Below are 27,622 nucleotides of genomic sequence, written 5' to 3' on the forward strand. Positions count from 1 at the left end.
TGTGTCTTCCATGGCCCTCTTGCTAATGCTGGCTGTAAGGTAAACAAGCTCATGATGTAGGCCACTTTCTGACTTTTTTACAGTTATCCAATTGATCAGAAAATTGGTATTGGAGTCGTCATTTGAGTACAAGATTCCAGAAAGTGACCAAGAAATTCAACAATCAAACCAATCAAATTTGACCTCAGTTATGTACATCTTGTGGTCCTCTTGCCTTGACGTCAATGAAGATAAAGCTTTAGCCAAATAAAGGTTACAATAACAGTGAGGCCATAGCCAAAAAGCTCAGCTTTTTCGTCCTGTATATTTAACCGAAGTCACTTATTTACAGAAACACTGCTTACCTGTCAACCTCTATATAAATACAATCATAAATGTAAAATGCTAAGAAATCATGAAAAGACCTCCTCTATCAACTCACTGACAAGAAACTTCTCTATGTCACTTAAAGCTTGCTCAAGTTCCTGCACAGAGAATCCATTTCTCCAACCCAAATCCCATATTCCACTCACCACTCCTTTGCACCTCATATCTTTCTCAAATGTTGCATACAAACTATCTGTAAGAAGGTGGTCGCAAGCAAGCTTTTGGTAGCTCCTAAGAGTTTCAATTCCTCTACAAATTTCCTCTACCAACTGATCTAGAGAGAGAGAAATTCTTGAATCTCCCATATAAGATAATGGAAGATGCCTTGTTTGTGAATCAGGAAGGCTTCTACGTTCAATGAATTCATTTGCATAATCTAAAGACAGTTTAACATCTGTTACTCCTGAATCGTATATGCCAGATGCTGGTAAGATCTTAGGATAACTCATATTTAGATGAAAAAGTTCCTCTGCGAGGTTTATGAATGATGAACTGCTCAAAAGCAAATCTTTCAATTGGTATGAACTTTCGAAGCTTGTGTCATCTGTTCCAATGCGAGTCATTTGATCATTCACTTCTTTGGCGATTAGACAAAGGGAACCCTGGTCACCACCACAATGCTCTACACGGAAAAAAGGCAAACTTTGTTAGAATTAAAACCAGGTAGACAAAGACAAAAACTATATATTGACATAACAATTATGTAGCAAGCTGTTTTTTTCCTAATTGCAGAGGTGGTATACACCTCTGTCAATACTCATTTGGCAGTTGATGTGCATTTATTGCTACTTTCAGAAGTTACCAGTTGAATGAGTTCTACTTGTTTTGTTGAGAACAAGGGCTACACAATTTTTAATAGCTAGATATTGGGATGAAATTTCTTTTATTTCCTCCCTACCAACATCCACCCTCTAAAAAAAAAAAAAAAATCTCCTGAGTAAGGAATCTTTTTCTTTAGCGCATTGTTATTAGAGATGAAATACATGAAAAAAAAAAAGAAAAGAAAAAATAAGGTTGCCTAGAATTCATACAAGTCACAACAACAATTAGTACGCCAACTAATAAAGTGATTAATGGTAAACTATAGGGAGTCTTACCTTCAGTTCGAAATTTTGAATCATTTGCTTCCTCTTCTGTAGATGGTTGATCATCATGTGTGATAGTGGATCCTTCTTTTTCTGAGTGATCATTGTATAGGAGATCAATCCTCTCATCATCTTCTCTGCACTCTAAATTATCAGTCTGCATGAAAGATACTCAGCATCAAGTTTCAGAAATGGAAACCTAGTGGACTTATCAGCTTAATTCATGTTTCGAACTTCAATTTTGCATTTTCTCTAAAAGAAAAGTATATTAAGGTAGTTTCATGAAGACTGATTAAGAAAGACTCACAATTGGCATAGCTGCTGTATGCACAGTTGCTTGTTTTTCTTTCTGCTTCTGATCATTAGAATTATGAATTGTCGTTTGTGTTGTGAGCTTTGAGATGGTTTTTCTGGTGGCAAGTCGGTTCTGTGAAATATGATGTTTAGTAGTAACAATTGCACTTTCAGGTTTCCTCAGCTTCGTAGAGCTTATCGTGGGTTGATCTTGAGATCTAGACACAATTTTAGTCTTCACAATTTCCCTATCTACTGGTTTTCTGCCACTGCCCACCACCTTCTGACTCTTATCTACCTTCTTATCTGTATCTTTTTTCTGTCGTTGGTGAGTTGCAGGATTAGATTCTTTTATCATAGAAGAATCCTTCACACTTTTCTTGACTTCTTTCTCCTCTGCACCTGCAACTGCCCTTTTGTGGTCTTTAGCTCTTTCTTCATAGCTAAATCTTTTCGCTGGAGCCTTTTCCGCTTCCAGTTTCGTCTGCACCTTTTTTGCTTTCACAGCCCCTTCTCTCTGCTCAATCGTTCTGACTTCTTTCTCTTCTGGTATCACGACTACCTCTATGTGATCCTTTGCTCCTTCCTGAATAACCCTTTTGATTCGAGTCTCATCTGCTTCTATTCTGCAGTGAATTTTGCTGTCTTCGTTATCTATTGATCTGGAAGAGAAATCTTCTTTTATTTTCATTTTTCTCAGCATCAATTTTGTGTTCAAGGATCCCTCTCCCCAAACCATTGGTGCACGTGCCTCCTTTGATTCTAAGCAGGGAACACGCGGAGGTTTTATAAGTACAATTGGTGGAAAATCATGGAGTGACCTTTGTTTAGAATGGAAATCACTGGATTGATGAGAATGGGACTTGAGCTCTTTGTCAGAACTGCCTTTCAAGAGTTCCTGAAATTGCCCAGTTTCAAGTAATTCCTTCAGCGTCCTTCGCTCTGAATCTACCTTCTGTATTATCGGTTGAGGCTTCCTTAGCTTCGGCATTTCAATGTCAAAGACTGGCCTCCGCTGACTCACATTCTTCTCCATATTGAACTGTCTCTCTGGAGACTGCATCAATTTCTTCGAGGGGATGTCTTCCAAACCCATTAGCTTGGCAATCAAATTTGGGCCTTTTCCCTTCTTCTGTAAAGCTATTTCTGATACAGTGGAGCCACAAGAATGAATATTGCTTGACTGAACCACTGACAATTGGCTTGAGCTAGTGGAAGGGATATGCGAAATTGAGTCCTTCTTTCTCCTATCAAAATTTGTTCTCTCCTGGGTAGATGTGTTTGGAAGCAAATTTTGCCTAGCCAAGCCGTCTCTGATTGCATTCCTGAGCTCCTCAATGCAATCTTTTGATGACCTATCAGATGAAAGCCTTGGCCGTTGAAATCCTAGTTGGTGATTGTGATCTCCAGATAGATGTGAATTTGTTTTCTCGCTCCCCACTTCATCAAATTTTCTTCTTTCTGGTTTCTCCTTTTGCTTTTTCTTCAACTTAGCCATATACTGTGAGGCTTCTTGCAACTTGCCAAGCATGGTTAGAGAATCTTGCAGATCAAGAGCTCCTTTCAACAACTCCTTTGCAATATCTTTGGACTGGCCATCATAGCTCAACCCTTTAGAAAATGAGTCCATCAAATGGTTCAACTTCTGAGCTCCTCTGGAGACCTCTAGGAGCTGAAATGAAGATGGACTATGATACTCTTCTATAATCTCCTTAGGAACCATCTCTTCTTTCTTTTCCTTGTATGCCAAAGATGTGTTTGATTTCTTCTGTGTTCTACGACTGTTGATCTTATCCTCCATTTTCTGGGAAGCACTCTTGGATCTTCTAACTGTTCCACATTCTACAACTCCTTTCGGATCATCACATGTGACAAATCTGTACATATTCTATAACAGAGTTTCGCATTGAAGAGGTCAGATGCTGCAAGTACTTTTAAGAACACCAACCAATAATCCCAGTAAAAATTCTCAAGAATACTCACAGAATTTTGGATATTCTACTCGTACTTGTCAATAATTGCCAGCAATCGAGTCAGCTTTCTATCAGTTCAAACACAAACAGAAAAGAACAATCAGTTGCCGCCATGATGAACAATAATTATGTTAATAAACAAGGGTAAAAAGATTTAACACAAAAGTATTAAGTCCAAAAAGATAGGTCTTAGCATCTATAAACTTCTCATGGAAAATGACCCATGAAGTTCCTGTCATAGAAATGAAATCTATTGTGATGGATTTACTCATTTAGATATGAAATTTTTAACTTTTCATACATAACATTGTTAAAATGCTGGCATAAACATCATCAGTTAATGAAAATTTCAGACACAAACATGCACCTGGAAAAATTTAACAAGTGAAGCATTATCTAAAATCTTACTTCGTCCTTTCATAGCATTCGTCAACCCAATTCTCGTTCCTGTACCATCCACAACAAACAAGAGAAAATATAAAAAATCCAGGTGATAAAAATGCATTTCATTGCAAATAATCTGAAAAAAAAAACAAACATAATAAAGGTTCAAGACTCAAGAACAGAGAGCTTCCAATAATTCTGACCAGCTAGGCTCTCTACCAAAGACTCAGATCCACAAAGCAGTCGGTGCATTGACTTTGAGAAGAGCGTGTGTTGATTTGGAATTTTGGATTGCTTGTGAAAACTAAGAAAGAGAGTTTCTTTGTTAGTTTAATGGGACAATGAGATCAGTAAAAGATTTATTATGGGCGCAATTTGGTTTCTTGTCGTAAGCGTAGTGTAACAGAGAATCTTACTAAAAACGCTGACATTGCATTATGGGAAGAGCCACTGTTCTCTACTTCTCTATCCTGATTGGGAAACTACCATTACTCATTATATTATCTAACTTTTATTTTTCTTTACAGTTTTTGTATTGATCAACCATAGGAATTAGGGAATGCCCTGGCCCCTCTATTCTTTGTTTTGTTATCCAAGAATGGCTGTATTGTCCTGCCAAGTAGCAAATAGGAGGGCTTACATCATAATCCACATTCTCCTGGATTGTTTTCTTGGATTCAACCTGAATTATTGCAATTCAATCAGGTTCATTGTACTGAAAAAAGGAAGTTGTGATTTGAAATTAGGAGCTGTAAATTGTGTTTCTTTAAAAAATTTGAACATTGTTTGCACTAGAGCTCTCTAATGGCAGGGTTCTTGTCTGCCTGGATTTAAACTAAATATAAATTAGTGCTAGAGCCCTGCACCAAATATATTCAGAAAATTTATCACAAGATTCATATTCATGACAAGAATTTGAATTTTGAAAACTTGCACAGCCTAACAATTATCTCTAAATAATACCATTGACCCACAAGACCTAGCAAAAACTATACATAGTTAAATACAATTTAATTTACAAAGGCTATAATCAATCAGAATAATGGTAACCAAGAAACCAAGCACACCCAATTCTGGCCTGGCTTAACCAGAAAGCATTAAATTTGAAATAACCAAGTACATTTTTTTTTTCTACAATCTATGTATTGTCAATTCAAATTTTACCTTAAAGTGAGAGATTGGATTAGTGAGGGGGTGGCAAGAAAATTTGACAAGCTAACCCAATTGACAAGTTTAAATGCTGTCACAGGAGTCTTGCATTTATGGTTCCTAAACATAAATGCATTCAAGATTCAACTCCCACCGCTTACTTTTTCTTTTTTTTTTTTTGGTTCTGAACATAAATAAATGCAAGGCTTGAAGGGTAGTTGTTTGAATTTCAAATTTACAATTATTCAAATTTTTATGTCACTAGAGATAAATGCATGTTGCTTTTAGTCCTTACTCGTATTAGGTTTATATATATATAATTGATTCTGACTGAAATTTAAGCTTAAAATCTCACAATTCTAAAAATTTCACAGCTCTAAAGATGACTACAACTTATCGATTTTAGTCTTTGGCCCTTCAATAAGCATTGAACACAGTTTTAATTTGTAAGTACATTTGCTGTGAATACAACTTTTATGGTTTTGATGCATAACTAATGGCTTCTCAAATGAGAACACTTATGCATTTATTTCACTATCAGTTACTGTGAAAAAGGAAATTTTCTCTTCTTTTAGAATAGGGATAAAAGCTTAATGTATAATTACTAATCCACCCCTGAGTTTGCTATAATCTATAATTTGGTCCCTATTATTTTAAATTAGAATTTTAGTACTTGTATTATTACTATTATTTTGAAAAATACATTATTTTGATGGACTAAAGTGTTTTATAAATTAATAATTCAAGGACTAAAAAAGTTCAAACTTTACTACTTTAGGGATCAGAATATAATTTAATTTAAACATTTATACACTAATTATAATTAGGGAGTTAAATTAATATTGAAGTATATTTCAGAGTTTTTTTTTTAATAAACTCAAAATTTGGTGGTTAAAAAAAAATTTTAAGAATTGGGAGGTATGGCAAAGACCCTTTTGTTTATCACATTAATATGCAACAAAATTTAGGAAAATGCCATAATTAAGGTTAGAGGGAAAAAAATCCCTTAATATTAAATAAATCAGACTTAATATTAGGTCTAATTTATATATATCTGCAGACGTTTAATATTAAAATAGTGCAAACTCGGATATCATATAAAGAAAATAAATTAAATTTAACTCCATTTTAAAAGCTTATATATGATTTAACTATCTCATTCTAAATTAATATAGGATAATAAATTTTTTTTATTAATTTAATATATAAAAATGTCAAATCATTGAAAAATATTCTAATCCCACATGAGCATTCTAAGAATAAAGAACAGCTAAATTGACTATGAGCATGAATGCTTCCATCAGCCATTATTGAAGAAATGAAATTAAACAAATACATTTATTTATTTTTTTTATCAAAGAAATATGTATAATAATTTTGACTAAGCTTTAGTTATGATGGTGGGTGAGAAATTAATTAAATAGTATAAAAATGGAAGTTGTGGATATATATAGAATCTATTTTTTATTCCATCCCATTAAAATTTTACCTAAGAATAATATTATAATAATTAAAAATATATAAATTATTAAAAACATAAATATAAAAATAAATGAAACAAATAAAAATTCTACAATTTATTATAATAAGTTATGACACATAATAAAGTTTTTAATTACAATATATATTTAATTTGAAAAAATGTAAAATTTAAAATTTAAAATTCTAATTGATTTAAAAAAAATAATAAATTTAAATTTAAATTTTCTGGGTCTAATCAGGGAGGCATGATACACAGTGGAGCATGATCCATATCCACAGAAGCTCGACATTGAAAAGAAATGAGCAACTTTGTTAGGTATTCTGAGGAATAAAAGCAAAGAGACAAATCTTCAAAAATTATCAATAGATTGATTGCGATTGCTTTATGTCCTCCACCATCTACCTGTTTGAATATCCTTAGCAATGAGCAAGGGGAAGTGGGAACCCTCTAATGCTTCTACCAAAAAGCCCCACAATCTTTAATCTGAAGAATGAATTATGGATGGAAATTGTTCCCCATCTTTATTTTGAGTGACTTTGGTTTATCTATTTATTTTTTTAATTTTTAATTTAAAATATATTTGTTAATGTATGAATCAAATTAAAAATAAATAATTACTTATTTGATAAAATTAATTAAAAATATATAGTAAAACAGACATTTTAAAATTAAATTGAATTCAATATTTTAATTTTAATTAAATTAAAGTAAATTTCAATTATATGCTTTCACGTGATGAAATAAGAGTCTATTTTAATTTTGCAAGACGGAGATTGACTCATTTACTTTAATTTATTGTTTAAATAGATCTTTAATTTTTATTTGCAATTAAATGCACCCTTTCTTAATTTAATTTTAAGTAAATTAAAAATTTTTTATCATTCACAAAGAGGAACAAAATATCACATTTCCTTTTTCCCATGTTTCCTCCCTAATGATTAAGAACTTGTTACCTTTCTCTCATTCATTCCCCTTCCAGTTGAAAATGGAAAATTGTTCAATTTAAAATTGATATTTATAGTGAAAGTTTAATTTAATTATAATTTTTTATTTAAATTAATTTAAAATTTAAATTTATATTCAATTTAGTTTAAAAGAATAAATTAAAATTTAAATTTATATTCAATTTAGTTTAAAAGAATAAATTAAAATTTAAATTTATATTCAATTTAGTTTAAAAGAATAAATTAAAATTTATGAAATAAATTTCTTGATTTGAATAAAATAACAAGAAGTTTAATTTTTTATTTTTAAAACTAAATTTTTTGATTTATAATTTAATCTCAAAAATTAAAAAAATTAATTTCTTAATTTTTTTAGTTAAATTGAATTTAAATTAAAAATTTTAAATTAAATTAAATAAAAAAAATTTAAAAATAAATTAAATTAAATTAAACTTCTCTAATAAATACAATAATATAATTAAATTTGAAGTCAATTGAAAATCACTAACCTCTCTTACGATTAACCATTAAAAATCCTAGTAATAAAAAAAAAGGGCGATTTTATCTTCTCAATTTTCGTATAGCATTGGGTGAAAGTCTCCCTGCTTTGATCATTTATTAAAAAATAATTTATTTTTATATATTTAAATACTTAAATATTATAATTAAAAAAATAAATGAAATTCATAAAATCCATAAGCGCGTTTTAACTTTTTCTACCTTATCGGAAAATATCACGATAAACTTTTTTTTTTCTTTTAGCTTGGCATTTTTTTAAATGGACACTTAGCCTTTTGTTGAACCTTGAAATAAATTAAAAAAAAAAAAATTCACATACACTTTTAGATCTTGTTCACTTTTAGATCTTGTTCACTTTTAGATCTTATTCGATAATATTAACTGTTCTAATATTTGTTAGTTATTTTAGCAGTTGATAATTGTTTTAGTAGCTGTTAGTTGTTAGATATTACTTGTTAATAGTTAGTTATTTACATAGCTATTAAAATAAAAGTGTTCGATAAAAATAACTGTTAGATTAGTCGTTAAATATAGAAAGAGTGATAAAATCTTGTTGACCTTGATTAAAACGCTCCCTCAATTTCTAAAAGTTAGGAGGAATAGCTTTTCATGAACCACTCTCTCAACCTCTAAAAGTTAGCATAATCACCGAACAATATAAATAAGAGAAATAATATTTTAACTCTAATCAAAATGTTAAACGCTACCTTAAAGGCTATTGCTGAACAAGATCTTAATCACTCATATTCTAATAATTTGAAACTTACATTTTTATTTTCCCAATTTAGTTGAAAAATATGTCATGATATTTTTAAAACCTATTTCTAAGTAATAAGAAAGGATTTAAAAAGAATTAAATTATGAGTGACTAATAAATGCTTAGGTCTAGTTGTTATATCCGTCATTAGCTCCACATATATAAACGTTATAATCGTCATTAATTGATATTTTTTATTGGCCAAATAAAACAAAAATTTAATAGGAAAATATTCTAATAATTTTAATTTTTTTTGTTTGGCCCAATTAAAACAATAAACTAATGAGTCCATATTTTAATTTTAAAAGATTAATTTTTATTGACCTAATAAAATTGAAAAAATTAGTGTTAAGTATTTTTAAAATTATTCTTCCAGTAATAAAAAATTATTTTTAAAAAGATTTAAATTATAAGGTAAAACACAAAACACCTAGATATAAATGTTGTATTCATCTAACACCAAAGTCAAAGATTAAAATAAAATCATAGCCTCTTCGAAAATGTTAATTTTTAATTTAGAGTACTTTAAATGTAGGTGTATTCTTATTGATCACTCACATTTAGCTTCAAAAATCTTAAAAAAACTAAAAAGGTTGATTTTTTTGTTAACCCAATTAAATAAAAAATTTAATGAGCTATGTCTAATTGTTATACCTATTGTTGGCCTCATATATTTAAATTTTATAATCATCATTAATTAATGTTTTTTATTGGCCCAATGAATAAAAAATTTAAGGGACTAATATTCTAATAATTTAATTTTTTTTTATTTGTCTAATTAAACATAAAGTAGTGAGTCCTTATTTTTATTTTTAAAAGATTAATTTTTGTTGACCTAACAAAATCAAAAAATTAGTGGTCCACATTTTTAATATTTTCTTTTATGTAATAAAAAAATATTTTAAAAAGATTCAAATTGTGAGTTAAATATACAAAATAGCTAAGTCTAAATATTGCATCTGCCTAGCACCAAGCTTGTCGGTTGAAATGGAACTACAGCCCTTAAAAATTTTAATTTTTTATTTAAAGTACTTTAAATGTAGTTATATTATTAATTGCCTATCATGTTGAGCCTCAAAAAAATCTCAATAAAATTTTAAAAGGTTGATTTTTTTTTTACTAGCTCATTTTAATAAAAAATTTAACGAGCCCATATTCAAATAATTAAAACTTTTTTTATTGGCCCAACATCGTTGAAAAATTGACCGCCATTGTTTTTTAAATTTTTTTAAGCAAAAAACAAATTAAAAAAGAATTAAATTATAAGTGAGTACATAAAATGGCTAGGTTTAGTTGTTATATTTGTCACTAGCTCCATATATCTAAATGTTATAATAATCATGAATTGATATTTTTGTTAGTGCAATAAAGCAAAAAATTTAACAGACCAATATTTTAGTAATTTAAAAGTTTTTTATTGGTCTAATTAAATAAAAATTAATGATTCCATATTTTAATTTTAAAAGATTATTTTTTACCAAATTAACAAAATTGAGAAATTAGTGGTTCACATTTTAAAAATTTTCATTTAAGTAAAAATTTTTTTTAAAAAAGATTAAAATTATGAGTTAAATAAATGGAATACTGAAGACTAAATGTTCCATCTGTCTAATAACAAACTCAAAGTTTAAAACAGAGTCATAGCCCCTCAAAATTTTAACTTTTTAATTTAGAGTACTTTAAATGTAAGTATGTTTTTAACTATGTTTCACGTTGAGCCTAAAAAAATCTTAACAAAAATTTTGAAGGTTAATTTTTTTTTTATTAGCTCAATTATAAAAAATTTAATTACTCATATTCTAATAATCTGAAACTTATATTTTTTATTTTCCCAGTTTAGTTGAAAAATTAGTCATCAATATTTTTTAAATCTATTTTTAAGTAATAAAAAATGTTTTAAAAAAAATTAAATTTTGAGTGAGTACATTAAATACCTAGGTCTAGTTGTTATATCTATCATTGGCTCCATATATGTAAATGTTATAATCGTCATTAATTATTATTTTTTTTATTGTATTCGTCTAACACTAAACTTGAGGGTTGAAACAAAGCTACAACCTTTAGAGTATTTTAAATATGGGTATGTTCTTAAATGTTACTCACGTTTAGCTTAAAAAATCCTAAGAAAATTTTAAAAGGCCAGTTTATTTATTAGCCCAATCAAATAAAAAATTTATTATAATCATCATTAATTGATTTTTTTTTATTAATCCAATGAAGCAAAATATTTGAGGAACCAATATTCTAGTAATTTAAAATTTTATTTATTTGCCCAATTAAATAAAAATTATTGAGGATATATTTTAATTTTTAAAAGATTAGTTTTTATTGGCCTAACAATATCAAAATATTAGTAGTCCACATTTTTAATATTTCCCTTTAAGTAATAAAAAATATTTTAAAAAGATTCAAATTGTGAGTTAAATGCATAAAATATCTATATCTAAATATTGCATCCATCTAACAATGAACTCGTAGGTTGACACAAACCCACAACTCCTCAAAAATTTTAATTTTTTATTTTGAGTACATTAAATATGAGTATGCTCTTAATTGCCCATCACGTTCAGTTTTTATTTAAAAAAAAATCTTAACAAAATTTTAAAAGCTTCATTTTTTTTAATTTTCCCAATTAAATAAAAAAAAGTTAATGAGTCCATATTCTATTAGCAAAAAAATCTTAACAAAAAAATTTGTTATTTAAAAAAAAAAAAGTATTCACGTACACTTTTAAATTTTGTTCGGTAATATTAACTGTTCTTATATTTGCTAGTTATTTTAGCAGTTGATAATTATTTTAGTAGTTGTTAATTATTAGATATTACTTATTAGTGGTTAATTATTTATATAGCTCATAAAATAAAAATGTTCGATAAAAATAACTGTTAGATTAGTTGTTAAATATAGAAAGAGTGATAAAATCTTGTTGACCTTGATTAAAACGCTCTCTCAATCTCTAAAAGTTAGGAGGAATAGCTTTTCATGAATCACTCTCTCAACCTCTAAAAGTTAGCATAATCACCAAACAGTATAAATAAGAAAAATAATATTTTGACTCTAATTAAAATGTTAAACGCTATCTTAAAGGCTGTTGCTGAATAAGATCTTAGTCCTTGCACTACGAATTTATCTATATGGCTATGATCAATAATTATTTTTTCATCCCAATAGTAAAAAATTTTTTTATGAAGGAGGCTTTTGAGATTTTATTCGGTGCAATAATTATATGATCATTGTTCTTACTAATATTTACGTAGAATTCATTGATTATTATAATAAAATTGATTTATATACGGGAATTATATTCTATTTTTTTTTAATTACAAAATTTTCATTTTATAAAAAAGACAAAATAAGCTAACTTTTCTGCAAAGATTAAAACCACTATTGTAAGTATCAGACCAGTTTTGTCTGTTGGACCAGTTTAACCAAAAATTGGATCAATGATCGGTCCAATTTAAACATGAAATCCTCTTTTAATGGAAACTGGGTTAACCTTTAATAAACCGACCGAGTAACTAAGTAAACCGGTCAATCCGATCGGTTTTACACAGATTGATTAAGTCACTAAAAAAATTTTAAAAGAAGGTTGCAAATGGAAGATTCCAACCATAATCTAATTCCTATCAAGCAAAGGGGCTTCAATCTTCATTACATCATTAAAGCACACAAGCAATCTAAAAACTGTCTATATTTGTAAAATGTTTTCCATCATTGGATTGAGGCTGCTATATTCTCTGTCATAATGAGTTGGAGATACACAAAGTTTGTTATTTTTACTCGTCTCTCCCGGGCTTTATGCTTCCATTGACCTCTTCAACCCTTCATTTCTTCAACAAACTGAAAACAATATTACTTAGCCGTTTTAGTTTGCAGTTAGCCGTTTTGTTTTATAGTTGTTTACATCCTTTCCTTATAAAGTGTTTTTATTTATGGAACATGCAGCCCACCTTCTCCTTCAACCAAGGAAATAAGAGAAAGAAAAGGGCTTTTTCTGCATACATTACCTGTTGGTGTCCATTTCTTTCTTCATCTGTAGAAGATAAAGAAAGAAAAAGGGCTGTTAGTTGTTTTTTTGATGATGGTAGGAGCATTAGAACGTGAACAAACCATTAAGAAATTGAAATCCTTTCGTTTGAAAAAGATGTTCGAAATTCCAGGAAGACATGTCATTGACAATGGAAATGATGGAGGGTGTGTTGTTGATGAAAAGGTACAATCAAGAAATCGTACGCCTAAGCAGGTGGGTGAATGTATTCTTGATGGCCAACAGATAGGAAGTCCTCTTAATCTTTCCCGTTCTGATATCGCTGGAGCTAAAATACCGAGTCCTCGACAAAAGGGTCCCTCAGGTAATATTATACTCTTCTACTAGCTTTTTACAATGTTGATTTAGTGGTTTCCCTAAGCCTGAAAAGATGAAGATGGTAATCTTTCTTTTCTGATTTGTGCATTTGTTCTGTGTTTTTTTGCAGAATTGGAGTTGATGAAGGAAAGGTTTGCTAAGTTGCTTTTGGGTGAAGATATGTCAGGTGGTGGAAAAGGTGTTTCCTCCGCCTTGGCTTTGTCCAATGCAATCACAAACCTAGCTGGTAAGTTTACATTCGTCTGAGAACTAATTATTGTTAACTTGTGGTTGAGAACAGGATTCTTGATTTATTTGATTCTTTATGATGCAGCATTTATTTTTGGAGAACAAAAGAGATTAGAACCTATGAACCCAGAGAGGAAAACAAGGTGGAGGAAAGAAATTGATTGGCTTCTATCCGTAACTGATCACATTGTTGAATTTGTTCCTTCACAACAGTCCAAGGATGGAATCAATACGGAGGTAAACAAGTCTAAGCATATTTACTTATCCTTGACTCTGATCAAACATAATTAGGCATCAGATACGTAAATGGCACTTTCATCCTCCTTTGATAGATCATGGTTACAAGGCAAAGAAGTGATCTGCTAATGAACATCCCTGCTCTGCGCAAGCTTGATACCATTCTCATTGTAAGTGCCTCTCTCTCTCTCTCTCTCTCTCTTTTTCTTGTTGGAAAGGATCGTTGTGCACATGAACAATATCCTGATCATATATGGAAATGAACAGGACCAACTAGATCAGTTTGGAAACCAGAAAGAATTCTGGTATGTGTCCAGAGATAGAGAAGATTCAGAGCAAGGAACCCCACCAAGAAATGATGACAAATGGTGGATTCCCACTGTCAAGGTTCCCCCCCAGGGCCTATCAGAAAGAACACGAAGATGGCTGCAATTCCAGAAGGATTCTGTGAATCAAGTTCTTAAAGCAGCCATGGCAATAAATGCCCAGGTGCTATCAGAAATGGAGGTCCCTGATAACTACATCGAGTCCCTTCCGAAGGTAGTATAAATGAAAAAGAAAAAAAAAAAAATCTATCATTTGCTCTAAGACAAAGTTCCTTTTTATCATGTTGTCTATAGAATGGAAGAGCAAGCCTTGGAGATTCAATTTATAAGAGCATAACAGTTGAGTTCTTTGATCCTGAACAATTCCTATCAACCATGGACTTGTCAACCGAGCACAAAGTGCTTGATCTCAAGAACAGGATCGAGGCTTCTATTGTGATTTGGAAGCGAAAGATGCACCAAAAGGATGGAAAGTCTTCCTGGAGTTCAGGGGTGAGCCTAGAGAAAAGGGAACAATTCGAAGAGAGAGCGGAAACCATATTAATCATCCTTAAACAACGATTCCCAGGAATTCCACAATCAGTACTAGATATAAGCAAGATTCAATACAATAAGGTAACAACAACAACAGCATAACAAATATCCTTTTATTTTTGCCTCCCCTAAAATTGAAAGAGCTTGCATATTTTGCACAGGATATAGGACAGGCCATTCTAGAAAGCTATTCAAGAATAATAGAAAGCTTGGCATTCACAATCCTGTCAAAGATTGAGGATATTCTGTATTCAGACTCCCTCACACAATCCCCAAAGTCAGAATCCAACGGAAGGCCAGAGAACGAGAAACCAGAGGAAGAAACAGACAAGTTGAGCCCTGCAGAGACACCAACAGCAACATCACTGACACTCTCAGATTTCATGGGATGGAATGTAGATGTCAAGAAAAATAATTTCTGCAATATAGATGATAAGCCGACGCTGAAACCCATTGCGACCAAGAGATTTTCCTACTTGGAGAAGCTTGAGAGTTTGACTTTATTACGAAGTCCAGCATCTCGGCATTAAGCATCATCAATGAATGTAGAAGAAAATGGGAAAAAAGAAGAAATATGTAAAGACAAAATAGAGGAAGAGATACGAAAAGACAAACATAGAGAAATGTAGTTAGAGAGCTTGATATATCAAATGTATATAACAAACAACCAGGTAGGATTCTGTGAAGAACTTTCTGGCCTTTTTTTTCAATCATTTTTTCTTTACCGAACAAAAATTCATCCCAATAAATCAAATATTTTCAATGCTTTGAAGAGCTTGTTACCGCAAACTCATACCAGAGAGAAACCCTAAAATTAACTTTGAATGGATTTTCAGGCCAACTCAATGCACTCTAATCTCTACTTCCAATAACAACCATGCAGCATTCAAGGAGACAACAAAACAAACTCCCTCTCAAAGCAACTACACTAATGCACACAACAGAGAATAAAACTACAAATAATTCATAGTTTCAAGATCTAACGATACACAAATGAAGATAAAAACAAAAACAAAGAAGAACATAGCGGAGGAATAGAGTACCCCAAGAATGGATCTTCAGGAGCTCGAACAACTTTTCCAAAAGCAGAATCAGAATCCATCACTAAGTTGAGCCGCCAGCTTTCATATATATAGATATAAGAAGTGAGAGTCAGTAGACAGTTACAGTTAGAAAGTCTAGGCCGGGCTTGATAACAGTCAAGGCCCAAGGATAATTGTCTTGATTGTGTTTGTACCACGGTGAGCAGTATTCCACTCAAACCGAATAAATTGAATCAAACCATCTTAATTCGATAATTCGATTTGATTTTTAATATAATTTGATTTTGCTCGGTTTTATATTATAAAAATTTCAGTTGTTTCAGTTCAGTTTGGTTTTAAACAGAAAAAAATTGATTAAACCGAATCGAACTGAATAATTTTATTGATTTTTGAATTGATTTATTTTTATGGGAAATTTATGAATTATGTGTAATTATATATATATAAATTGTTTAATTTCATTGATTAATGGTTATTAGGTTCAAACCAATGTCAAAATCATACAAAAAAACTTAAAAATCAAGACTAAATTAAAAAATAATAAAAAATAAAACCGATCGATTTGAACCCAATCAAAATAGAGTGATTCAGTTCGATTCGGTTTTTCATCCATTTCGATTCGGTTTGATTTCTAAAATATGTAATTCGGATTTTATGATTTGATTCGGTTGAATTCGATTTAATTTAGTTTAAACCGAATGCTTACCCCTAGTTTGTACTGTGGGATTTCCTTCAATGCTTTTTGTGCTCTCAGTAGGCAAGAAATTCTTATCTACACCCAATTATAAACAACCTTTATAAAGCAACCAGTAATTACAACGTTGAAGTACATAGGAACTTCTATCATCTTTTCAAATACACAGCAAGAGAAATGAACATTGATTTTTCCAAATTATTCAAGTTGTTCTTTTAATTCGCCGAATGCGCGACAGGATGCTATTGCTACTGTGTGCTGATTGTCTGAACAATCTATAGCGTCCATGCTTCTGAGAAATTTGCTGCATCAAAACATGAAATTGAAGAATTAAAATTATACTAACATTGAGGTTATTACCAAATTTTTTAAAAACATAATTTGAAAAATGATATATATAGAGCTAATTTGACAGCTTACCTGAAAATGAAAAGTGGGATTTGGACCTTTAGATAGTACTGAGACACCATCACGAACAGGCAGTGCTACAAAGAGATTTATAAGACTGAAGTCTTAATGTTCTTGGAAACTTTAAATGTATATTTGTACTGTTAATGAAGGTTGAAATTAAAGTACCTAAAGATGAATAGGAGTCCTTTCTCTCAATGGAAAATGAATTCCTACCCAAAGATGGTTTTTGAGTGTATGTGTACAAGAAAAGTGGCAAGTCCTCCGCTTCAAATCCATGTTTATCTATGACAATTGGAGAAGCTGGACAATTAGTGGGGTTCCTGCAGAGGATAAAATGGTTTTATTAACAACTAGTTTCATTTTGCCTGATAATGTTAAGTTCAGAGAAGCTCATGAAATAGTAATTGTCAGGTTGATATATCTATAGAGGAGATTAATGTTGCTGCTATACCTTTCATCTTCATTTGACTTGTCAATCTCAATACTTGTGATTGCTGGTAAAGAGAAAAAAATTCTGAACCTTGTCAAGCAGATATTGTGGAAAATAAAGGGAGTAAAAAAGACAGTTAATCTGCACATTAACAGCAAATAAATGTTCTTATTGTACAGAAGAAAAATGGTGATTTTGAGTATTTACGTGTTGATAAGTAGCGGCGGTGAAATTTTGGCACATTTGCATTCCATCTTACTCTTGTTAGAGCAAGCTTGTGAGCATATTGTTCACATGAAAGAAGTCTCTGCCAGAAAATTAGCCAATCTCGCATGTTATCAAAGTACAGAGATGTTACAATATTATGACGTTGGCAATTGAGATGGATGATACTGACTTGATTTAGGGCATTGATTCTAAGTTCAGCCTCAGAAAATTCATTGTTTTTAGAAATGCTTTGATTTAGATTAGCAGAAACGCATCCGAGATGATCAACAACAACAACCACAGCTCTGCATATGTACTCTTTTGTGTTTTCCACTGCCCTGCAAAATATAGTTATTGATGGAGGGCACACAACTTTACATTACTATCGCAATAAGACTAGCAAAAAGGACTCACATTTTCTTTTCCTCGGCATTCAAGAATGTTGCTTCGCAGTAATCGGCAGCATAATGCAGCTGTGAACGCAGGTCTCTAAGTTCCTATCAACTCAGAAAAAGCATTAAGATGAACTGAATGAGTCACAAGAAAAGATCTAGATAACATTCAAAGAAAGAAGAACATAAGAAACAAGGGACAAAGATGAGAACTTGAAGGGACTTGTTGAAACGCAAAATGTTCTCGGATTCACTATCTGATTTTTTACAGGCAGATGTTTTGGAGAGATGCATTTCTCTTTTTCTCTTGGTTTTCAGAAGATGAATGCAAAGATGAGTTACTAGTTAGCTCTTCTTATCTTTTTTCTTTTTCTTGTTCTCTCTTAATTATAAACCAGTGGCAGATTGAGGGATGTCTATGTCTGTATATAGAAAAGAATGACAGAAAGAGGAGTATGGGCAACTGGAGCCTCGGGATACTCCCATAATGTAAGTAGTGAGTGAATGAAACAACCAAAAACCATTAAAGAGAGATTCTTTGAAGCACGTACACAAGATGCCAAATAATTTAAAGAAACCCTGCAGTCCCGTGATATAATGTTCCTTTCTTTTCATTTGTTTTTTCCTATAAAGTGCAAACACTGACTGACAGGATGATCCATTGGCTCTCACACTTTATCATCATCAAATATCTATTGATCTGAATCATCTTAGAAGATGACATCTGTAAATAATTTGTAATAGGGATGAGATTGGACAAGGGCTAAGCTTATTTAAACATATTGGGAATAGTTAATCCTAATTTTGATACAGGAACAACATCGGTAGTGGGTTTTTTTTTTTTTTTTTTTTTTCATTAGTTAGATAATTGATAATTTCAAGATTGACTTCTTTTTCGCCTTTTCAATTGTTTATCATATGAATAGTAGGCCTTGCCATGAAATCTATGCAACAAAAGCAACTTTTCTAAGGGAGGAAAAGCACCAAACAATTAATAGAAAAAAACAACAGTGTGTTCTTTGCCATCTTAGAAATGCCCAGAAGCAGGTTTTTCAAGAATCGCCCAAAACACAAGCATTCTAAAAAGAATAACTTTATCGAAACATGAACAACCCACTAACTAATAAAGGAGAAGCCAGAACAAACAAAACTTAAAGGAAAGCAGAGAGAAAGGATCCTCCTACGTCATTTCAGAAGGCTTTCAAGATAAAGAAAACACTGATCAAGCAAAAGCGCAGAAAAGAAGAAGAAAACAGAGTGTTTGATCTCCCTTGTGTTAAACGCCATCTTCCCTTCTTAGGGCCACGCCAGTTGATCTCTGGAGAGGAAAGTTTTGTTTGCTCTCATGAATTTGGGTGATTGAAGATTGTTGTTCCATCCAATCCGCTGAGGAAAAATTTTGACCTGACGGAATAGTTTCCCTGTCGTTCACTAGAGACAACTCAGACAAGTAAAGTTTCCCATTCCTAAGTGAACAGCAAGGAAAAGCTTGCTTGTCCTTCATTAACTGAAAAAAAATTCCATCTTGCTCCTCACTGTTTCTTTGCAGAACCTAAATGCTTGAATATCTAATGATGAACCTTGAAAATCTAACCATGTATTAAGCTGATAGGGAAACGTGATCAAACACAAATCAAAATCTGATGAGGAAAAAGTTTCTGCTGACTGTCCCTGAATGACAGAGGAAAAGATTCCATCTTGCTCCTAAGTATTTTTTAGCAAAGCCTAAACACTTGTATCTCGGATGAGGAACCTTAAAAATCAAATCATGTAGTTAAGCTGATCAAGAGATGTGAACAAACGCTAATCAAAATTCACAATCCTTTATGGACTCAGCACTTTTCACTCTGATGACTTAAAAGCCACTTGTCAAGAAGCTTAAATTGCTTTTGGTGAGGCATTATAATTCTTTGAGTTGGGATTTGTAGCAAGACTTAATCTCTTGCCTTTAAGGTATTTTCTGCCAAGGACAATTTGAAAAGTTCAGTTCAAAGTGTACGTGTAAGAATTTCTCCTATCATGCAAAGTTCAGCAGGACAAAACCCAGCAGATTCCTAGCCAACTCTCGATTCCTCAATTTCTGATAGGATTGTGTGATGATTCATGAATCCAGATGCCAACAGCATGTTCCTGAGATCCTTGTAGACTTTTTCATTTGAGTTCTGCAAATCTTCTGGGCTGCAATGATTGATACACGAAACTAATTCTTGCGGACTTACGTGATTAGTGCAAGAAACTGCAATCAGGGAGTGCAATGAAAATTCAGAATAAGCAGATTGTTTCCAAGGATTAATTAAATGGTAGAGTTTAATCTAATTCTTTATTGCTTCTCTTAATTATATGGAACTGTACACTTGCAACTCTTTTAAGCCTAAGGAATTCAAGATTCGGAGACAAAATCACAACATCATGCCACTACATCGGGGAATAACTCAACTTCCCATCACTGCCTTGGGGAAACACTCGGTTGTTTTCCTAAAACTTTAGGCATAGCAGAGCCAAAAAGGATGATGTCTCGTAGCATGCTATTAGCAAGCGTAAGCCAATAGCTCCTATAACAATGGCGCTCCTGTAACAATGGCTAAGTCTGCCAAGAACCGATGGTTCAACACTAGGTGATGCATGTAAAAATATGCCCTCGATGGATTGGTGACACGTGGCCCTACGGTAGCAAAAACTTTCGTGCATACGAATTATCTCATCTATTTATGAAGAGTAACGTCCTTTGCCCATTTCGATAAGGGGTCATCCTATCCTAACTTATCGATCCGTCATTCATTTTACCAATCGGTTATCCTCTTACAGAGTCACTTGCCTCTTCTGAAAGACCACTCGATATTGCCAAGACCAATCCTTCAAGATACCTTTCGGAGAAGGACCAAACGAGAAATTAGAGAGTGAAAACGAAACAAGAGTATTAATGAGCCACACCATAAAGTACTGCAAAGAGCAACCAATATCATCATCACTAACAATATAACCGCCATTGTAATGAGTGCAGAAACCTAACACCATAGACAAACTCTGAGTCTTATGCCACTAAAGCTGAATACTACTACTAGCCTATACCACTAGCAACAGTTGGTACTCCTCATTGATCCAACCACCAGTATATAAAGTTTTATGGTTACCAGATAAAACATTTGAACTCATACTTAGCCTATTGTTCTCTTTGTTGTCCATTGTCTTTCTCTTACTAACTTAATCATCGGAGTGCCACTAGGAAATAACTCCCCCTTGGTTCTCTAACCCTTTGCTATCTTGCAAGAGTAGATAGATACTGATCACTTCCCACCGGTCTAACCAGGTTGGACACAGATTATGACACCGCTTATCCGTTTACAGTGTGTAGCCGAGCAAGGTATGTCACATTTGGTGTCGGAGTACCCTATCTTGTCTTATCGTGTACCTTATTAATTTAATGTCCATTTATTTATATTATCCCATGTGTAAAAATTTCTTTTATTTTTTTTTATTACATTTCATTTTTATGGAGACCCGGACAGAGTCTCCTCTGCTTTATTAGTGCATGACGGGTTCCACCATTTACCTGTTAAAAATAATTTCATATCATATATTATACTATCCATCTCATTCTTTCTATATGCCATGTCATATCATCTCATTATTTATAAAATTTTCAAGAAAGTAAATTTCAGTTCATTTATATAAAATTTACATACAATAATGTATAATTTATATACAATCCAAAAATTTAATTACATATCTCAAAATGATTTACAACATTTACTTATGTAAAATGATTAAAATGCAACATCTAATATATACACGAGTCCTACCAAAATAACTGATGAGGTGACACCGACACTATAGCAGACCTGATTAATCCTCTATCGGTGCTCTACTGCTACTGTTGCTGCTGGTGGTGGTCTCCTGTACCTACGCGAGGAAACAATCCATCGCGCTAAGCATTTCTGCTTAGCAGTGAAATAATTGAAATAAAAATAACTAATAATTGAAATAACTATTCCATATAAAATTTACTAATTTTTTGAATTAATTACATATTTGTGAAACTTTGGGAGCAAATAATTTATCGGGATCTTTTTATTCATATATTTCATATCCAGTCTTATTAAATTCATATTAGTGATATCTTCATGTACTTATTTAAATTTAAAGTGTGTTACTCATATTTGTGCCCAAGTAACCTATGACAGACTATAAAGACTAGATACACGGGAGTATACTAGTTAGACATCAGTATGTCTATCAAGTATACAACGGTCATGTGAAGCACTAAGCCAGCGGGCAGGCATAAAGCCAGTGATGATAATAGACACTGTGGCCAACAAGCAGGCTTAATGCCAGTAGAACAACCATCTTAGACACATGTTGTCTGTCAATGATCATTCATGTGGGCAGTACTGCAATCTGTAGTCCCTAATTGGTATACCAATCGATCCAAGCTATATACATAAGTCTAGGTATACTTTGGGCAAAGTAGAATTATTGAGTATTTATAGTTTCATTAATTCATTATATCTATACTAGTAATGTTTCATAGCATTTTCATGTCACTACATGCCTATTCATGTTATCCTTATGTTTAGCAAATTATTTTAGTTCATACCATATCATATGCCAATTTATTTTTTGAACCTTTCTCCAGGTTCAGATTTGGTATCTTAAATTCACCTAGCAAATTGATTAAGATGTAGCCATTGTTTGACCACACTCCCTTCATAGAAGTTGTTCTACTATGTCTTGTCTTTGTTTTTCTTTTTGAATTATGTCATTTGGAGTTTTAGAATTCAAGTTATGGTCAAATAACCACAACTAGTTTATTAACTCATTCTAGTTCCAGAACCAGGCAGATTCTAGAGTTAAACTTTATCTAATTGTTAGGACATGTTACAGCCACTTTTAGGCCTAATGTTCTTTATAAGAGTTGTTATTCTATGTCTTAGGATCACTCATATTTAAGATTTACAATTTTTCAAATTTTATAGAATTAATTATGGCAAACTAACTGGCCTGGACTCAGGTACCTTGTGCCTTCAGGATTTCAAGTTCAGGTAAGTGACTTTGTCTCTCATTTTAGGGTTCTTACACTCAAAATCTGAGAAAGTTTCCTAAATCAAAGTTGGAGCCCTGTCTCTTAGGTTTCCAGAATAGTTGAGCTCATCCCATTTGGAGTTTTCTACTAAAAGTTATGGTAAAAAAAAACTGTTCTGGAGTCAAGTGGTTATTTGGTTCATTTCAAGTTTTGGTATGCTGACTTGTCCTAGCTAATTGGCCTAGTTCCATTAGGTTCTGGGTTTTGGTCAAAATAATAAAGTTGTAGTTCTAGGTCTTATAGAGATTTTGGCTTTAGTTTCACTACATTTGCAGTTTTGTGTACTAAGTTATGGCTTTTTTGTCAAAACTGGTCGGATAGGTTCAAGTTCAGAATTTCTGGGTAGACTTGGTTCTGACAGTTTTGACAAGCTAACTTTGATTAGCAAATTGACTTAGTTATGATCAGAATTTGGGTTTTTGTTCTTCATAGTTATGATCAGAATTTGGGTTTTTGTTCTTCATTAAAGTTGTTCTACTATGTCTAAGCTTTCCATGAGTTTAAAAATCAGGTCATTCTGACCTTTCTAGAGTAAGTTATGGCCATTTGAACATTTGTTATTCATTTGATCATTTTCCTAAGTCCATATTAGGGTTGTCCGGATTCAAGTAGTTTTTAGGTCAGGTTAGAGATAGTTTTTGGGCATGGTCTCTCCATAAAAAATGGGACATTATGACCCTAGTTTGATCTCCAATTAGCCTTACACCAATTGGAGCAACACAACTCTACTTATAGCTTAAAAACTACACTGGACTCATGGGTCTAAAAATCCTAATGAAAATCAGCACTCCCAATTTCAAATCCACCCAACTTCCAAAGTTCAATTCACATTCATAGCACTTCTAATAGTCAATAATTGGTCTCAACATCATCAATTTCAAGTCATACACAAGTTTTCCCAAAGTTAGGTAAAAAACCCTAACTCAAATTCACAATCTCTTACAAACACATGCCAATCAATTTAATAATCATATATACTCATCAATAACACTAATAAGCTCAATTAATTTCATCAAACCTCAACTCAATTCATGGCTACCAAATTTTAGGGTTCCTATTTGTTAATGGTTTTCTTTTAATTTCATGAAATTTCAACATAATTTAGAATGCTTATCTTAATTAAAGAAGAGTAAGGGTGTGTATAGTGCACTAACCTCTTTGGAGCCAAGTGTGATCTTGTAAAACTTCAAGTTTCCTTTACTTCGTGGCTGCCACTATCTTCCTCAAGGTGTGGGAACAATTTTTAGTGAAGAGGGTGATGCATGCATTTTAGATCATCATTTAGGTGTAATTTTTGCACATAATTTACCCTTGTTCATAGCCATTATTATAGATATTAGTATATATTTAGTCAACTTTACAATTTTCACACTTCTTAGTTTAATTTTTGGAATTTATTTGTTTTGTAGGTTAAATTTGGAGAAATTTGGTATATTTGATCAAAGTAGCCATTTAAAGGAGATTAGAGTTGAATTGCAAAAATTTTTGAAGTTGAGTAAAAAATGGCCGAGAGCGACACAACCTGCAGCACAACCGAGTTATCTTATGTCGCAGGTTGTGTCGATCGTCAGATATTCACGCCGAGAGCGACACAACCCGCAACACAACCCACGACACAACTGACTCGGCTTATGTCATTTTTACTGGAAATAATTGACGTGGCATTTCCGTTACTCCAGCTTTTTACCTCACTTTCTCTGGAACCTTCCCCCTTTTACCCATTCTAGGGCAGACCCTTAGCCTATATAAAGCCTCATTTTATCATTATCTTTTCATAGAGAGCAAGGGAGGCAAATTCGGAAAAGTTAGAAAGAGAGAAGGAGGAGCACTTTCTGCATTCTTTTTCCAGCAGCTGCAGATCACGTTTTCTGCACTTTTGTGCAGAATCTCAGAGATATTTCTGGGTTTTTCTACCCCTTTAGCTTACATTTCCATTATTTCTTCATTTCTTCATTTGGGTTTGTCTTTAAACAATGATTTTTGAGTAGTTTATTGAGATTCTAGAGATGGGTTTGTAAATATTGATTTGTTTTGTGGTTTTGAACTGATTTGGCCATTTAAATGAAGATTGTTATATTTTGATTTATTGCTTGTGTGCTTATTGCCTTGCTTGATGAATGGGCCCTCATTAAGTTAAGTTTTAATCCTTAATAGATGGACTGAAAAGTGAATATTGGAGATGGATAATCTTGCAATAAACTTTATTTTCTTGGTGTTAGAAATAAGCTAAGAAGATTAAGGGGAACTTTCCAAAAATCAATTAGAGCATTAATTGGGTTTTTGTTAGGTTTGAAATACCGTGAAAACAGGATTTGATTTAATGAAAACCAACTTTGAGATGCTTGAAAAAGGTTTCAAAAATTTAAGAATTGATTTCCCTCAAAATTGCAATTCTCATGTGTTTGGCTAAATTAGGGATAAACCACATGCAAACAATATTGAAAATCCAATCTCTAGAATCAATTTAATTTTCATTGAATTTAGATTTAAATCCTCCAAATCTCATAAATAGCAATTTCAATTTAAATCCAATTTAAATTTAAATCCAATTTAAATCCAATCTCTAGAATCACTTTATTTTTATTTTTATTAAATTTAGATTTAATTCCTCTCAAATTTCATAAATAGAAATTTCAAATTAATTTTTGGTAATCTAGTTTAATTAATTTTAGTTAATTGATTGATTTAGTTTTAATTCCTCAAATACCAATTTTAATTCCAAATTTCATTTTACATCTTTAATTTTTGTCTTAATTTGAAATTTCACTTTACATCTTTAATTTTTGTCATTCCAGTTAGCTTATACTTTTATTTCCAATTTAAGCACAATTCCCTGTGGGATCGATATTAATTTTTTTAAAACTATACTACTGTGATCCGTGCACTTGCGGACACACCGTATCAGAGGGGTATGGGTTTTGGCGTGGAAAAGGAGGAGAAATCAAGCTTGGGAGCTTGATAATGGAGGAAGCTCTCTCTCTCTCATGGAAGTCGGCCAAGCTAAAAAAAAGAAGGAAAAAAAAGTGATTAGGTTAAATTAATTTCTTTGTCTCTTATATATATATATATATATATATGTGTGTGTGTGTGTGTGTGTGTGTGTGTGTGTGTTTAAATATAATTGGTTTAAAATTTTTAATTATGTCATCTTATATCATGCTTACATCATAATTCATTTAATTTTTTTATTTCTTTCTTTCCCTTTTCTTTTCCCTTTTTTCATTCCATAATTCATAATTATAATTTATTTTTTAATATTTTATTCTCTCTCTTTTCACTTGGCATTTAGGTCAAAATTCAACACTGAGGGTGAAATGACCAAAATGTCATTCGTTGAACTTATCGAGTTATAACTGTCCTTATCGATTAGCTTAATTTTCCTAGATTTTCTTTGGCATTTTTATTGTCATTTAGACTTCATAATTCTTTTGATTAATTCCAATATTTATCTAACAGGGTTTCCCTATGAGTCTGGGATTAGCAACTGTCTTAATAGTCGCTTCCCGTTAGGATTACCCATCACCGTGACTCCGGCTCCTTTAACCGAGTTGTACTTCACTTCTTTTATTTTTTCTTGATTTTACTTGATCTTTGTTCAGTCAATTTATGTCTCCTCACCCTAGTTTAAGTGTAGTTTCAGACATTCTGACTGTCCGAACAGACATTGGTAATCGGAACAGTAGAAAATACTGACTACCTAAAGTGAGGGCGTAACAATTCTCCTCCTCTAAATAAAAATTTCGTCATCAAAATTTACCCGGTGTAAATAGTCGAGGAACTGCTATCTCCTTGTCTCTCCATTTTTCGTGTTATAATACTTCACTTTCTCCTTAGTCCATCTTATTAGATCTAGTTTTACAATCTTATCTCAATTAGATTTGCATCTATCTTCTTTCATCTTGTATACAGGGTCTATTAATACATATACTAAAGTATTATAAAAAGAAAATATACCTCTACTAACATCTGCTGGATCTGGCTCCTCCTGAGCCATAGAGTATACACAAGGCGCTACTCTGACTTCAAGTTGCTCAATAATCTCTGTAGTAGGTCTCTGTGACGCACCAACTGTCTCAAGTCTTGTAGGTTGTCTACCCCTCTGGGCTGCAGGGGCAGATCTCTCTGTCTGTGGTGGGGCGGTGAGAGCACTCCTCTGTGGACAATCTCTCAAAAAGTGATCCATAGATCCACATCTAAAGCATCCCCAGTCAATAGTCGGCACTCTCCTCGGTGCCTCCTCCCACAGTGGGTACACTCTGGCACTGGGGCTAATCCCCTAGTTACTGTGCCTGGGAAACTGGCTATAGATACTCTAGCCTTGTGTCTAGCCTTGTGAACCCTTGGGCTTCTTACTATCAGTAACTGGTGTACTGGACTGGCCCTGTCCAGAACCCATCTTCCGCTGTCTATACCTCCGAGATTGCTCATCATTTCTGACTTTCTCCATATTAAGAGCTGCAGCCACTAACCGCAAGAAGTCGGTATGCCCATGTGCCGTTACCAGAAGTCTAATGTTATCGTTCAGTCCATCCTCGAACCTACGGTACCGATCTGCCTCTGTAGGCATCGTCTCCCATGCATATCTCCTTAACCTCACAAACTCCCTCTCATACTCAGAGACCGTGAGCTGTCTCTGCCTCAAAGATAAGAACTCCCTCCTTCTGGCCTCTAAGTATACGTGGCTGATATGTTTCTTCTTGAACTCAGCCAAGAAGAAGTC

The 27,622-nt window shown here is 32.4% G+C and overlaps 4 protein-coding genes across 6 annotated transcripts; 2 read left to right on the forward strand and 2 right to left on the reverse strand.

The window, feature by feature from the left end:
• Positions 1–155: 155 nt before the first annotated feature.
• Positions 156–4,962, reverse strand: LOC110638814 (uncharacterized). 2 transcript variants are annotated; one of them, XM_021789501.2, is made up of 6 exons: positions 4,306–4,962; positions 4,127–4,165; positions 3,729–3,786; positions 1,759–3,633; positions 1,464–1,608; positions 156–988 (listed from the first exon to the last, which is right to left on the reverse strand). In XM_021789501.2, the coding sequence occupies exons 4-6, from the start codon at positions 3,628–3,630 to the stop codon at positions 393–395; spliced, it is 2,613 nt and encodes an 870-aa protein (XP_021645193.2). In that variant the 5' UTR covers positions 3,631–3,633; positions 3,729–3,786; positions 4,127–4,165; positions 4,306–4,962; the 3' UTR covers positions 156–392. The 2 variants fall into 2 exon arrangements, with proteins under 2 accessions (XP_021645193.2, XP_021645194.2); XM_021789502.2 differs by having other exon boundaries at positions 4,086–4,165; positions 4,306–4,491.
• Positions 4,963–13,035: 8,073 nt separating this feature from the next.
• Positions 13,036–13,839, forward strand: LOC110664457 (rho guanine nucleotide exchange factor 8). The gene is made up of 3 exons (XM_058130086.1): positions 13,036–13,306; positions 13,430–13,546; positions 13,634–13,839. The coding sequence occupies exons 1-3, from the start codon at positions 13,036–13,038 to the stop codon at positions 13,837–13,839; spliced, it is 594 nt and encodes a 197-aa protein (XP_057986069.1).
• Positions 13,776–15,279, forward strand: LOC131168911 (rho guanine nucleotide exchange factor 8-like). The gene is made up of 4 exons (XM_058129663.1): positions 13,776–13,955; positions 14,053–14,325; positions 14,406–14,726; positions 14,807–15,279. The coding sequence occupies exons 1-4, from the start codon at positions 13,884–13,886 to the stop codon at positions 15,173–15,175; spliced, it is 1,035 nt and encodes a 344-aa protein (XP_057985646.1). The 5' UTR covers positions 13,776–13,883; the 3' UTR covers positions 15,176–15,279.
• A 1,226-nt stretch (positions 15,280–16,505) lies between these two features.
• LOC110664456 (probable protein ABIL5) lies at positions 16,506–18,303 on the reverse strand. 2 transcript variants are annotated; one of them, XM_021824167.2, is made up of 8 exons: positions 18,036–18,303; positions 17,845–17,927; positions 17,621–17,763; positions 17,431–17,530; positions 17,245–17,287; positions 16,959–17,113; positions 16,803–16,867; positions 16,506–16,686 (listed from the first exon to the last, which is right to left on the reverse strand). In XM_021824167.2, the coding sequence occupies exons 2-8, from the start codon at positions 17,861–17,863 to the stop codon at positions 16,585–16,587; spliced, it is 627 nt and encodes a 208-aa protein (XP_021679859.1). In that variant the 5' UTR covers positions 17,864–17,927; positions 18,036–18,303; the 3' UTR covers positions 16,506–16,584. The 2 variants fall into 2 exon arrangements, with proteins under 2 accessions (XP_021679859.1, XP_021679857.1); XM_021824165.2 differs by having other exon boundaries at positions 17,621–17,768.
• Between the last annotated feature and the right edge of the window lie 9,319 nt (positions 18,304–27,622).

The sequence above is a fragment of the Hevea brasiliensis genome, chromosome 11 (genome assembly GCF_030052815.1).
Source record: "Hevea brasiliensis isolate MT/VB/25A 57/8 chromosome 11, ASM3005281v1, whole genome shotgun sequence".
Classification (NCBI taxonomy): Eukaryota; Viridiplantae; Streptophyta; class Magnoliopsida; order Malpighiales; family Euphorbiaceae; genus Hevea; species Hevea brasiliensis.